The sequence below is a fragment of the Delphinapterus leucas genome, chromosome 6 (genome assembly GCF_059928025.1).
Source record: "Delphinapterus leucas isolate spDelLeu-1000000601 "Yukka" chromosome 6, BTC_Dleu_Yukka2, whole genome shotgun sequence".
NCBI classification, from domain to species: domain Eukaryota; kingdom Metazoa; phylum Chordata; class Mammalia; order Artiodactyla; family Monodontidae; genus Delphinapterus; species Delphinapterus leucas.
In genome coordinates this window covers 45,282,034-45,297,615 of record NC_143134.1, presented here as the reverse complement: position 1 = coordinate 45,297,615, position 15,582 = coordinate 45,282,034, and the positions used below count along the sequence as shown (strand labels likewise).

At 41.6% G+C, this 15,582-nt stretch overlaps 1 protein-coding gene across 3 annotated transcripts in view; it reads right to left on the bottom strand.

The window, feature by feature from the left end:
* Window positions 1-15,582, bottom strand: part of LOC149748930 (uncharacterized) — a 214,871-nt gene that overhangs the window by 121,254 nt on the left and 78,035 nt on the right. For all 3 annotated transcript variants that reach the window (XM_089913106.1, XM_089913105.1, XM_089913107.1), the window contains 3 exons: window positions 14,574-14,694; window positions 11,875-11,978; window positions 2,126-2,223 (listed from right to left, as the gene is read on the bottom strand). In XM_089913106.1, the coding sequence (XP_089769232.1) occupies window positions 2,126-2,223; window positions 11,875-11,882 (106 nt within the window). In that variant the 5' untranslated portion in view covers window positions 11,883-11,978; window positions 14,574-14,694. Of the gene's footprint in view, window positions 1-2,125; window positions 2,224-11,874; window positions 11,979-14,573; window positions 14,695-15,582 lie in introns of those variants that run through there.

Here is a 15,582-nt window from a genome sequence, read left to right as displayed (position 1 = left end):
CATGAGCTCTTAGATCAGACGGGTTTGGGTCCTGGCTCTGCATTTACTATGTGGCCTTGGGCAAGTAGCTGAGCCTTGGCATTCTCATCTTGGAAATGGGGATCATAACATCTAGGTCACAGGGATGCTGTGAGGATATTTACTGTTTTGAAATAATCCATGTGAAGCCCTTGGCACAATGCCCGGCATATGGCTAAGCATTCGATACATGATGGTTTTATTGTGAGTATTCCAGCTCTAACATGCTATGAGATAACATAGGACCACCATTCCAAATAATTCCATCGGCCAAACTCAAAGGTGAATAATTAATGTATCAATCCTTATTAATAAAAATATAAGAAAAACTAACATTTTTTAGACACCCTTATGCAGCTATACATTCTGTATTCTTTTGTGTGACATTTACTGTTGTCTGGTGCTGTGGTAATACATTTGATAAACATACAAGTCCACAGTGACACATAACCAACTTGTGCAACAACAATAAAATAGATAATATTATAAAATGAAGATTCAACATCACATCAAACCTTGACCAAAACACAAATGAATCAGCACTCCATAAAGTGTAACAAAGCAGAACCTTGGTTAAAATCAAGCCCTACAAATTGAGGGAAAAGTTTAGAATTAAGGATATCTGCTGTCACAGACCTATTTGTCTAGTTTGAGGCTATGAAAATATAATACCTATTTGGTTTTCAAATAAAATTGGAGACATTTAAAAGTCGAAAAAAATAAAATAATAAATAAAATAAAATAAAATCAAGCCCTAGATGCCTAAATACTTAATCCATTTTTTGTCAACTCCCAGCAAAATTTACTTCGAATTTAGCCAAAGGATTATTTCATTTTCTTTTCTTTTCCATAGTGGCCATCAGAGATAGTATTATGACCTCATCCACATTTCTGTATAATGAGCTTACTCTTGGTGAATGAAGGAAAATCCTTTAAATCTAAGGATTATTGAAAATAAGCATCCCTGCACACCATGAATCTAGTATCCTATATTTACCCATTAACTGAGATCAGTTAAAAATCAACATATTTGGGTCTAAACACCTGTTCGTTGATTCAGAGTTAGAGGTACAGAGATGAAAAGCCCAACCAGAGATTAAAAAGTGAAATGCATAGCAAATGTACTTAATTACATGATCATGTATGATAGCAACTTTAATTTCATAATGCAGTGTTTTCCAGTAATGAAAGGAAACACAGGGATTGTATGAATACAACAGTTCCATCAACATTAACCTCAGAATGCAGCATTTTTCAGTAATGAATGAAAAGAAAAGGAATTATGTAGTTGCAGTAAAGCACACAGTGATCTGCATGATTAGGAGGTCGCATAACGAAGGTAAAATGGGAGAAGCATCATTCCCTCTTAACGGGGTTACTGGTCTCAGTCCTTCTATTTATCACTAGTTCCCTGCAGGTAGAGGTCCTGTCTGTCACGTTCAACCTTATAACCTCCAGAGCTCTAGTGCTAACACAGAGCTGGCACATATTGGATTCTCAATAACTATGCATTGAATAGATGAATTTTAATATTTTCTAAATCTATTTTCAGTTTGCCTCGGGGCTAATGAAAAATTCTACTGTTCCCTTCTCAATTTATATAATTAAAATTGAAATTAGAAATTTTAATGATTATTGATATCATTTAATCTAATTATTGTTCCATGTTTGCCATCTCATATTTCAAGATCCACATCCTTCCCTCACTGGCCATAGAGAAAGGGAAAATATCAATGTGGATAAATGAGCAGTTAGAGCTCATCGAGCTAACTGCCTGAGAGTCCAACCACAAAAATGAAAGCATAAAACCAGTTGCTTCCCCTTATTATCAAATAAAGATGGTTCTCAGATCAAATCAATAGACATTTTCTGGGTGCCCACTAAGAGAAAAGCCATGGGCCCAATGAAGGCTACTAAGAAGATTTACTTCCTAAGATCTTATAACTTAGGAGAGTTAGAAATTTTACATAAACTATTTGCTTCTGTTAATTCCTGGCTTTGTTCCCAATGCAATTCAATATCACTCCATATCTAAGGGACTACCCATTCATCCATAATCACTCACATGCATCTCTGATCATCTCCATTTTGTAGACGTAATACTGACCTATAACTTCATCAAAGGTGGTGTACATCTTGTTCAGGAAGTCCACTACTTGATTTGGCATTCTGGTTCTGGAAAGCTGAGTGAAGCCCACGATGTCACTAGAAATGGGCAATGAGGTAGAAAAAAGTTAAATCAGGCAAAATAACTGGTAAGACCCCATTAAGCAATGGTACCTCCTTGTTCAGCACAATTTTTTGAGGCTCTCAGAATTCTAAGCCAGGGACCCCAGGACCCATGGGCCAGTTAATTGCTTTAGAAAATATTCCTAATTGTTTCATATACTTGGTTAGTTTTTCTGCTTGGTTTTGGGTTTGAGGTTTTGGGGGTTTTGTTTTTGTTTTTGTTTTTGTTTTGCTTAGTTTGTCTTAGACTGTATTGGTATATTCAAAGCTAGGCAGCTTGTTTGATGAGAACTTCATCCCCTAACATCTGGCCTTGCCCTGTTTCTGCCAATCAAGTGACTGGGTTTATATAACAAGAGATTTACATAGATTGAGACAGCTGTGCAAAGCTTATTTAGAGAAGTCCCAGGTCGAGGTTAATTTGCTTACCAGTTATCCTGATTCCTACCTATATTCTAGGTCTTTTATTTGGTTGCTAGTGGGGCTTTCGTTTCTTCAGATAAATACTCAAAGTTGGAAAGAGGCTTGTCTGTCTTTTCCCCACCCTAGGAGAGAGTCTCCATCAGTGCCAGGGCACAACTCTGAGTGTGTCTAAACTCTGGGCTCTCTTTCTCATCAGTAAAACAAGAAAAGTCCCTTGACCCCCAGATTAGGACTCACCGCTTTGAGTGCCTGCAGCAAACTGCCCTTGTGCAAATCGTTTAGAATGTTTCAACCTCACAGCTTACAACTTCAATTTACAGGTTTTTGTCTGAACTATCAAAACTTGCCCCCAGGCAGGCAACCTCAGGTACTGCCTCATCACTCCTCTGGCCATTGTATCCTTTGCTATGGAAGGCAAGAACAATATGGTCTATTTACTTCTTTAAAACACATTCCCTAAGATGAAGCAGTATACTTTCTACATCAATTTCCTACTGTTTTTGCTAAACTGAATGCCTTTTAGCTCTAAGAAATTGATTTAAATTTTAAAATAAAAAGTGGTGGGGCTGGAGGGACTTAACCAAATCACGCAAACGTTACCTTATTAACAACGTGCCTAAGTGGTAAACTCACTGCCACTTCACTCAAATGCCTGCATTTTCTTCTTTTGCAGATATTACTTACTCTCCAGCTACTAACAGTCATACACAAATTGTATAATACTGTAGATTGCTTCATCTCTCTGACTTTTGAGTTGAAACCCTAACTCCAGCTATGTTAATTTACCTGAAAAGATGGATGCACTCAGGTAACTCTGCACTTGGCAAGGTCAGCCTTCTCTTAGGTCATCAGCAACTTGTTTCAGTAACCTGCCTGTTTTCAGGTATGAATTAGAATGGTCAATTATCCTCAAGGAAAAGGACACACAAAGCCCAGTCATGTCTGTAGCATCATTTGTCACCATTGGCATTCTCAGTTGTTCTGCCCTCCACACTCAGTAGTAAGGTGTTGTTTGTATTGCTTGCCTGGCCATAATAGATTTGTACCAAGTCCGGCACATTCCCTAACCTGAACTCTCCCGGGACCAGTGTTGAGTGGGGTCATGCGTTCTGTTAGGGGCAGAGAAACAAGACTTAATTGGAGGAATGGAAGCTCTGCTTGTAATCCCATTCACACTGGGCTTTACTGACTGAGATCAATGCCTCCCTGAACTGGAGACGCTATTACAGAAATCAGGACTTCTCAGGGTGAGTTAAGCAGGCTCAGCTGCTACCTTGCAGGGATTTGCAATTTAGTTGGTGCCAGCAGTGAGCAGTGTTAGAGAACTCTGGGACTTTGAACTTTGGTGGGGCGGTGGGGGGAGCTTGGTTCATGGAACATTATGTTCCCAACAGCAGGCTATCACCTTCTTCACAGGGAGTTTGGTGGTACATGAACAATTGTACCTGCCTCCTCTAGTCTTGGGAATAAGAAAACAATCTAACATTACTTGAATTTTTAGGCTATTAAAAGAAGCAAACCAACTAAGATCTCCATTCTGGCTAGAAGGTGAAAACCATCAGAGTGATTTACTGGGCACATTTAGCGCTCATTCCACTTGCAGGAAGCTTGGGACGCCCCTGGAGGGACAAAGGATGAATATTTATTGGAGTCTAATAATAGTGGGAAAATCAAATTTTGTATTTTTTTCAGTGAAAGAAATAGGGTGATATTTTTGTATTTCCCTCAGGAATTTCTGTCTCAATAGGCCATTTTTGATATACATATTCATAATCTACCCTGGTAATAAGCTAAATACTTATAAATGCATCATGATCTGGCTATATTGCCATTTCTTGTATTTGCAGTTAACTGAAGAATACAAAATGTAGTCAGGCTTCCAATCAGTATTTACAGAGCAGCTACCATGTCACAGGCACCAGGAACACAAAAATGAATAAATTTCAGTCCCTACACACTAGTAACACATAATCCTATTAGATAAACAGAAATGCACACAAGTAATCCCATATGTGTGCTAGCTGAATATAAAACCCTGGCTTCCTCTGGCCAGGAGAAGCCTTAAAGGGTTACACCAGGAGTACTGACTATCTCTGCCCAAAGGGGCCATTTCAGGTAGATTTAGAAAGTAACTCATTTCCACTGAAAGGAAGAGACTAACTCCCCTATGTCTATGGAGCAGGATAGTCAAGGACTCCAAAGGCTGATAAATAAACCACTCAGATTAGCTTGATTCTTCATTTTTGAGCCCCCTTTGAGAACGTGGATAAAAAAACATGGGCCCTCTCCTAGGAAATGCATCAATCTTGCATGTGATTTCAGGGCTGCATGGACTACCTGAAGCCCAGACCTGGACTGTCTAGGGCACCAAATTTAGGTAAGCAGACGAAAGCCAACAATAACACCGTGGTAAACATCAATATTTGGGGTGAAAAGCATTTAAGAGACATTGACCAGAGAAGAACCATCGAAGGAAACAGTGGTATCATCAGAACTGGGATGGACTCTGGGGACTGGTCATCCAGGGCAGCATCAGTCACCACTGGTTAATAAAACATCAGTGCAAATGCAATGAGATGGAGAAGACTACATTCACCAAAACCGCTCTAGAGAGGCTTACCATATGTGATTGAAATGGAACGCTTAGATAACCCACTTGGGAGGGGAGAGACAGCCCTAAAGCACACACTGTAAAACAAAATATAGTCCCTTACCTGCCTTAGAAAGGAAGGCAGATCAGATTAACCACAGAAGTTTGGGTTTTGCTGAGCACAGTTTGCAGGTTGGGGGCCAAAGCTGAAATGCGTGGGGTGTGGGAACCTGGGAGCCTTCAAACCTACACAGCTAGTGCTCAGCCCCTCCTCTTCATCATCATCGCCACCATCGTCATTATCATCATTATCAACATCATCACTAACACTTATTTTGCTCCAGGTACATTACATGGACTAACTCACTGAATCCTCACAACCATTCTGTGATGTAAAATTAAGATCGCCATTTTACAGATGGGGAAGAGGTGAAGAGTGGAAGAGCTGAGATTTAAATTCAGGGAGTCTAAATCTAGAGCTCTCTTTCTTAGCTACATTGTGAGACAGACAACATTAAAAAAAAATAGTTCTGAAAGGACAAATTTTGGTCTTTCTAGGATACTCATATGCCTTGGTTTGAACCCATATGTCTTAGACCTTCCTTGAGTCAGAGAAGATGGGAAGAGAAACAAAAGCGCATAGTGTCCTAGAAGCCAAGGGACAAAAAGAAAAGAGTGATCAACTTCTCAAATTCTTTAGAGACATGAACTAGGGTGAGGACTGTCAAATAACCTCTGGCAAAAGGCATGACCTTGGGTGAGGGCAATCCTTGCAGAATGATGAGTGTGGGTGTCATACTGAGATGGGTTGAGGCACAAATAACAGGTAAAAAGAGATCACTGAGCATATATTACTTTTTAACAAGTTCTTCACTGAGAGGACAGAAAACAAATTTACTTCAGGATAAGGAAGCTCAAATTAACCCCCCCAACCCCTAGCCCCTACCTTCCCCCCACACACCCCCCACCTTGCTCTTCTGTAGGAGAACTAACATTTGCAGCACTTCTACTAACAGCCAGGCACTAAGTTCCTCATATTCATTATCTCACTTCATTTTCACACGAGCGTTATTAGGATTATTTAGAGGTTCAAAGAGATTGAGTCACATAGCCAAGACAGAGGAAGAAACCAAATCTGAACTCAGGATGGCCTGCTTCCACAGCTCTTAGAATTTCATCTACATGAAGAAAAGGAAAACTGCATATATTAGTAAACTGAGGTGAAGGAGCGAAAGCCAAAGGAGAGCCTGGAGGTACAGGGTATGGTGGTAAGAGGAGATCATCATGGAGCAAAGGTCCATCAGTTTTTTCCCTTTCTATTAGGTCCTTCCTTTAGATACTACATCTCCTAAATTTAATTTAAAAAGAAAACTCATTGACTGCCTCAGATATGGCCTCACTTCTCTACACCTTTTTGGAGCAAAACTCCTTAAAGTAGTTGCCTACACTTGCTATTTCCACTTCCTCTTGTCCTATTGTCCCCTAAGTACTCTCCAAAGAAGACTTTTTCCCCTCCAAACTCCACCAAAACTGCTCTTGTTAAGGCCACCAGGAACCTCCACAATGCCGCATCCAGTGGTTGATTTAAGAATCAACCCCGGGCTTCCCTGGTGGTGCAGTGGTTAAGAATCCACCTGCCAATGCAGGGGACATGAGTTCAAGCCCTGGTCCAGGAAGATCCCACAGGCCGCGGAGCAACTAAGCCCGTGGGTCACAACTACTGAGCCTGTGCTCTAGAGCCCACGAGCCACAACTACTGAGCCCGCGAGCCACAACTACTAAAGCCCGCACACCTAGAGCCCGTGCTCCGCAACAAGAGAAGCCACTGAAATAAATCCACACACCGCCACGAAGAGTAGCTCTGCTCGCTGCAACTAGAGAAAGCCCGCACACAGCAACGAAAACCCAATGCAGCCAAAAATAAAATTAAAAATAATAATAATAATAAAAGAACCAACCTCATCTTACTCAACCAGCAGCAGCATTTAACACAGTCGGTCACTCCCTCCTGCGGGAGACACTTTCCTCCCTTGGCTTCTGAAACACCACCTAACCTTGATTCCAGCTGCTCCTTCTCAGTCTCCTTTGCTGGCTTGTCTTCTCTCTCCCTGACCTCAATATTGAGGGACCAGAGAGCTCATGACTAACCTTGCTCCTGCTGCCTCTTACTTTTTACTTTATCTTCTACTTCTCTGCCCCACTATCCCACTCCACTGACCCCCTTGCTGTCCCTCCTACTCCAAGCATGCTCCTGCCTGTGTGCCTCCTGTCCGCCATGCCCCGATGTCCCTCACTTCATTCAGGGTGCTGACCACACCATAGAAAACAGCAGCTGCAGTCACTCTCTCACTCCTAACATGGCTTTATTTTTCTCCCAGCACTTATCACCACCTGACACATTATATAACTATTTGTTAGTTTGTACATTTCCTGTCTTCCTTCCCTAGATTCTGAGCTCCCCATGAGCAGAGAATCAGTCTGTCCTGTGTATTGCTGTATTGCCTGCCTAGTACAATGCCAGCACGTAGTAAATAATTAATAAGTACTGGGTCAATGACTAAATCAAAGGAGGCAGCAAGATGGGATCCAGAACCCAAGTGGAGAGGTTAGCCTCAGAAAGCAGAAGGCATATGCCTTCCTCTGAAAAAAGAAGAAACAAGGCAGAGATAGGCCTTTATTGGTTAAGTCTGGTGATAGTTGGAAGTGGGGAACATAGGTCAGTTTCACACGTTAGAGCCCATAATTAGGAAGGTGGGATGGTGGAACAAGGTGATCCATTGAGAGTGAGGACAGATGAGATTAGGAAGGAATGTAAGGAAAGCAGTAAATGTTAGGAGTTACCATCAAGGCAACTGGGGATAAATAAAAAGACTGCCACACAGCTGTAGTCTACATGGCCGAGAACACCCAGGTCAATGTCTGGAACTAACACACCTGGATCTCAAGACAGATGGAGGGTTAAAACTCCAGGTTTGAAAGTAACTGGCATATAGGTAGTGGTGGAAGCTGAGAGCAGGAGCTAAAGCAGAGGGTTTCCGAACAAGTAAAGTGCACGCCAAGGGTAGACCCCAGGAAACTGTCAACAGCCAAGGTGTGCATGATGGTTGCAGAGCCGCTGAAAAGACTGTGAGGAAGCCAGCTGGGCAGCAAGGGGTGAAGAGGAGAGAGGAAGTAGGGAAATCCAGAGAGGAGAGAGCTTCAGAAAGAAGGGAGGAGTCAGAGGTGTCAATGCTGGAAAGTGGTCAAACAGAAGAACCAATTATTCCAACTGGTTATTAAAGAATTATGGGTCTGGCAATTATCTTACTACAACTGATTCCATTGCATTAAAACGATGCTTAGTTTACTTGCTGAACTGCTAGTTAATAGTTTTCCAAGCAGGGATACAAATCAGTATCCACCAAGTGAGCTTTTAAAATACTAATGACTGAATTTTCCCCCTGAATAATTATAGCAGAATAACCAAAGGGTGGGGTCCAGGCATGAGTTTACTGTGAAAGTCCCAGGGGATTGTAACGTGCAGCCAGGATTGAGAAGTCCCTTGCTAGGGGAAACCAGGCTTTCTACAATAACCGCGTGGGGAACCTCCATGCCTGGCACATACTGAGCAACCCTAGCCCACCCAACGGGGCAGAGGATAGAAAACTTTGGTACTTGAGATAATGGGAACAATTTGTTGGGATGCTGGGGGACCCTGCCTAGGCACCTAAGCCTGGGGATATAATGGTCACCCTCTCTGCCAGGTACCCAACTGCCTATTTGCTTGCTTGGTTTAGCAGAACCTTCAAACAAAGATCCTGGTCTACCATCATCATCATCATTATCAGATCTACTGAGCTCTTCACTGTACCAGGCACTTGCTAAGAGCATTACATGCATTAACTCATTTAATTAACTCCTTTAATATGACACTCCTCTGAAGCAGGTACAGCTTTTAATCCCTATTTTATAAGATAAAGAAACTGAGGCTCATAAAGTGACTTGCACTTGCCCAAGGATCATAAAGCTAGAAAAAGGCAGAGCTGGGACACTAATCCAGCTCTGGCTCACTCCAGAACCCAAGCTCTAAGCCATGCCTACATCAAACCTACACCATACTCCACTGCCGGGGTTGGAGTCCTCTACCTGCCTGAGCAGCTTCCCTGCAGCTTCCTAGTCGGGCTGCTCTTCCAGCTCCACCTCCCCCTAGGCTGGGCTCTTCCTTGCCAGACTTATGCACAGCTGCCCCAAATCCAGTGCTGACATTAAATCCTTTCCTTGGCATTACAGGTAAAGATGTGTCTTCTCCCTTCAACGTTAGACACACATTAACTTCTTTTTAAGGGACTCAAGAGTTATCAAAATTCTAGTGCAAATGAGAACTGACCCTTTAAAATTCATGCAATCAGAACACAGCATTTTAAAACAAAGATGTAAAATTGTTATTTCCATGGCTTCAGCAATTAGCTTTCAGAAAACAGCATTCCAGAAAAACAAGTCAAATGGAAATGCATGAACTAACTAAATCGGCCTTTATTATTGACATCGTACTTCAATAAGGCAGGAGGTTCGTTTTTTGGTTTTCAGGCATTAGGTATTGGGTCCTTTCTGCCACAAATACTTCTGGGTGTTTCCTGTACTTCTCCAACTAAGCATCCATCACGAAGAGAAATTATTTTATGGGGAACACTTTGCTCCCTGTGTATTAATCTCTGACTCTTTGAAAGCTCCTAGAAGGCAGGGGGATTTCCATAGGGGGCCTTGGCTTATAATTATCATCCCCTTGGGATCCAGTAAGCAAGCCAGCTCTGAGGGGGTGCACCACTGAGACTTGCTCTGGTAAATCCGTACCTGAATGGGTGCAGTTAGTGAGGACTGGGAAGTCACCCAAGCTTACCAGAGACATCATCAGATTCACTGGACAACTTTGCTGGGATTCATCTTGTATAAAAGATTCTTTACTTGTTCAAATTGGGTCTTTAGGATGGGTTGTTTTCCTGTGCCTCCTAATCAACTGTAGTGATCAAGAGGAACAGTCATGCACTGATTTACTGCTATTCTGAAAAGAACCACAGAAATGAACAATTTGGAATCATCTATTCCTGGGTTTCCCTATCTTTTTTAACCTTAGCCCCACCAGCCAGGAAGATTTGGTTGAGCTTTACATTCAGTAGCTACAACTGCTACATCAATATGATTTTTGTTCATTTTACAAATATGAAATTTGATAATATCACACAAGATATGTGCTCTTTTAGGGGCTCATCCCCAGTTCTGATATGCAACCTGTGTCTGCCCCTTGGACTCACTGATGTAGTATCCTTTTTTACCTTAAAGCTAAGGAAACTAAGGGAATTTCCTGGCGGTCCAGTGGTTAGGACTCCACGTTCTCACTGCTGAGGGCCTGGGTTCAATCCCTGGTCATAGGAAATAAAATCTCACAAGCTGTGCAGGGCGGGCAAAAAATAATAATAAGGAAACTAAAGCCCAGAGATCCTCAGATGCCAGAGGCCTGAGGGTTTAAGCTCACAAGGGCAATTAACACCATGGCTGGGACTAGATCAACGAACTCTGTAATACCACTGGCTGGTCCATTCCACTCCACCACTGTCCTATGAACTGCACCTAACCCTTTCCAATTCACAATTCTCATTTCATGTTTTGGTAAATTAATCCTTATCAATTATACAAATTATCATAAGCCCATGTACATGTGTAAATCCCAAAGTGACAGGTATTAGGGCTCCATAGCTGTATCTGCTATCTGTGTGCTGCATATGAACATGCTTGCTTTATTTTCATCATCACATGTGTCACTTGGTCATTATGTTTTATGGCACCAGAGCTCTGCAGGAATGCTGGGCTCCCAACTTGGATTCTGCCCTCTCTCTTCTCTTCTCTATCCACGTCTTCTCCCTGGGAGGCTTCACCCTATCTATGGCCACATTACAGCAAAGAAAGTGATGGTCTTCAAATTTCTATTTCCATCTGAGCGTCTGTTTCAAGTTCCTGATACATATTCCAGTTGCCTACTGGATCATCTCTACCTGGACGTGGGTTTGGAAAAGCCAGAAAAATGCCAAGAAGTTGTTATTGTTACTGGAGGCAACAGGCTACTCTTGCTTTGTTTTGTTTTTTTAAATAATAACTACCACTTATTTTTTTATAAGCTAATTCATTTATTTATTTTTTATTTATTTATTTGTGGCTGTGTTGGGTCTTCGTTGCTGCGCACAGGCTTTCTCTAGTTGCGGCGAGCAGGGGCTACTCTTTGTTGCGGCGCACGGGCTTCTCATTGCGGTGGCTTCTCTTGTTGCAGAGCACGGGCTCTAGGCACGCGGGCTTCAGTAGTTGTGGCACGAGGGCTCAGCAGTTGTGGCTCATGGGCTCTAGAGCGCAGGCTCTGTAGTTGTGGCACACAGGCTTAGTTGCTCCGAGGCATGTGGGATCTTCCCTGACCAGGGCTCAAACCCGTGTGTCCTGCACTGGCAGGCGGATTCCCAACCACTGCACCACCAGGGAAGTCCCCAGGCTACTCTTGTTGATATATCTCTTTCCAAGACATAACATGAGCTCATGGTTAGTAGATGTAATGGCTTCAGAGTCAAGTTCCCTGTCCCTCCTCACCCCCTTACCTCTGCATACTCTGAAGGGCAAGGACAGAGATTCTCAGTCTTCCCTGTAATCAGCTCCTCAAGAGGGAGACACAAGGATGCCCCACAGAATGAGGCTCTTCTTTCTGTCAAAGGGGAGAAAAGGAATGAAGAAAAGTAACTTAGCATTAGAAATAATCAAAACAGAAGCATGTGCCAAACACTCTAGAGCAAAATATAATTTAACTTATACTCCAATAAAGAAAAAAAAAAATATATATATATATATATAATTTAACCACTCTGAAAGCTACACTCACTTTCAATGATTTATTTATTCATTCACTCAACTAACATTTACTGAGCACCTAACATGTGTCAATCATGTCCTAGGAACTCGGATATAGCAGGGAGCAAAGCAGACAAAGGTCCTGCCCTCACGGAGTTTATAGTCCTGAAGTGAGAGATAGCAATCCACCAAACATACAAAACTTGTCAATTTGTGATAAGACAACAGAAGAGAATTTAGGCAAAGGAATCTATGTCAATGATGGACCATAGAATCTACTGCAGGTGAGGAGGAAAGCGGGGTATGAGAGGGAGTGAATTGCAGTCAGGTCAATGGGTTGGACGTCCCAGAATGATACATTGGTGAGGTTGGAAAACTAAAGGCAATTTGCTAGAAAAATAGGAGGTGGAAGTCAAAGAGTGAGATACTGACATGGATACTGTGGAGGGGATGCAGCATGGGGTAATAATGATATCTCAGGTGTGATATAGAAATGGGTAGTTGAGGCAGGTAAAGGACAAGATCAAGAGAGAAGATGGAGGTCAAAAAACTGACGGGTATTGGGCACATCGTACTCATGGATATCGAGGTCACGCAAAATTATAAAGGAAGTAGAATTGGAGAGAGAGAAACGGAGCCCAGGGCTGAATTTGTGTCCTTCCACCAGAGAACTGAATGGTAGTAAGGGAGCGAGCTAGAGCCTTGAATAGCTCTCTCAATCTCTCTAGGTCTCAGCTGCCACATCTGAAAACAAACTAGCACAAATAAACAATCTATAAGGTGACTTCCACCTAATAGCTCTAGTTTTGTATGTCCCCAAAGGGACAAGCTGAGATGATTGATTCAACCCCTTAGGCTCCGTCTGACAGGTAAAAAGGGGCATAGGGAATGCTAACTATCAAGTTAGCAAGTATATCAATTTATCTGTTAAACAGCATTTGGAATTACACTGTGCATTAGGCATCCCTTTATATGATCCACTCTGGAGCCCTTACTAAGTGCATTAATTAACCATGAAGGAAAGAAAATTCAATTGTGTCACCAATCCCTGTCTCTCTCTTCATTCCGCCATGTCATTTCCACCATTTAAAAGCTGTCAGTGCTCCTTTCTGATCAAACATGACTTTCTCAACCTGGCATGTAAGAATCTCCACCAGTGGGCCCCTCCTAGACATCCATTCATTCCAGTGCTCACCATCATGGGCTGGCCGACTCTAGCACTGCTGCTCAGGCCCTCTACTCCTCACTGCCCCTCACAACCCACACCCCTTGTCCCTGCCCTCCACACACTCACCTCCTGTAGAGGACAGAGTGATGTCATCCTAGCCCCTGCCATTGACAAGTTCCATATATATTTACTGATCAGTACAGAAATGACCTTGCTCATCTGCCCTTGTCTGAGAAAGTCTGCTTTCAGATATTGATGACAAATGGTGACTAGTATGAGCCAATCCCCACGAAGAGTATTAGTTCATTGTTTTGTTTTGTTTTGTTTTGTTTTGTTTTAGTCCCTGTGGGATTACACTTAAACTGCATGGTTGTTGTTGAAAATTAATTTGCTTAATCATATATTAAAGCTATAACCAGTTAACTGGGCAGTAACTATATAATTGCGGGAAATAGGAATAGTGAGCCCAAATACTGTAGTTATCGGTATAAAATAAATTCTCCACTACTGTCAACGTTTCACGATTCCTCTGATCTGAGAGTTGAGGCAGATTTTCTCATCATATACTATCATCTCTCCTGCAATTCCTCTTTGCATTTCTTTAAAAGTACCAAGATCAGTTGATATTGTCTGTTCTGGTTGAAATTCCCACATCCCTGATTTATCTGTTAAATGGCATTCAGAATCACACAAAACTGTTGGTCAACATACACAGCTCCCAAGGGTTTTACATTTTAAATAATGAAATGAAAATTTATTTCAAAGAACCATATCCCACCCTCACTCGCCTCCTATTTCTCTTATAGATAATGTCTTTATGACAGTTTTGGTCTCTGTTGAAACTATGTATAATTTTTGTGATCTATTGGAAATCATAAACCTGGAGGGAAATTTCTTAAAATAAATAAACAAAACCCAAGGATAAGAGGAATTTATTTAAGGATTCACATCCTGGGGAACAAAATCCACACTCAACATCATTACCATTGGAATATGGTCAAAAGAAACAAATCCCAAAGGATCCCTGTGTTCCAGATGCAGTGAGAGAATCTTTACTCCTGCTCTCCTTCAACTCAATCTGCCTACACTTGGATGGGGGAACTCACCCTAATACCCAGAAACACTTTACATATGGAATTTTTTCAGTACTTTTTCAAACCATAAGTATATGCTATTCAAAGATAGATACATACATTGATAGATAGACAATATATATCTTATTCTCTCCAAAAAATATATGATCAAATCAGACACAACATCGTTATCTGCTAGGGTAGGACATACTGTTCACTGCTAAGCAATGGAGAAGCAGACTCTCTGATGGTTCACTTGAAAATATGTCCAATAGACTCCTACCAAGACCAGGTCTCTTCGTGTGGCAGTCTCCAAGAAAATGATGGCATAGCTGCAAAAAGACACACAGGTCATTTTGATGTGAAATCCCTCATCCAGAGAAAATTAAAAATCCACACAGATTTTTAATGTGTGGCTCTGTGAAATGCAGAGCCACCGTTTGTAGGGACAGTGGACACGTTGCTTCAGGTAAGCTCAGCTATACACACATTTGTGAATGCTATGGGGTCATAATTATCCAGAAAAAAGTGAATGTTTCTTCCAAATAAACTTGATTCGCCCATACATGTCACATTTGAAAATAAATTTAGACGTTCATAGGCTTATCTATAATTACAGACCAGAAGTTATTTGTTATGCTACTTACATTGCTAATACCTGCTAGTCCATGAATATCAACCTGAACTCTTTTGTTAGTTATACTTGGTAAGAGATCATGTTAGAAATACTTTTCCCAGATGCTCATATTCCTGTTACATTTTCATTGTGGTGTTATATAATCATATCTGAGTATTTCCTTCTGGTACTTCTAAAATTTCATTTTTCATATTGAAAATTTAAAGCTGCCCCCAAATTAATTTTGGTTAAAGGTGTGAACTAGGAATCTAATGTTATTTTTGCCAAATGGTTAGACAGTTGTCCTGAATCCTTTATTCACACAATCTCTCCTTTTCTCTCTTATTTGAAATTCCATTTTTCCAAATACTAAATTATCATATCCACTTTGGCCCATTTCAGGACTATCTGCTTACTTTTCTGCCTCATTCCTCTCCACTCCTACCTCCCACTCCACCCTCATCTCTAAGCTCTGGACATACTTAATGGACTTACAATCCCAGACTGGACCATACTCTCCTACATATTTCACACATTGTTCTCTCTCTTTGGAATGACCTGTCTTCTCCCCTTCTCCTGGCAAACATCCACTTTTCCTCAGCTC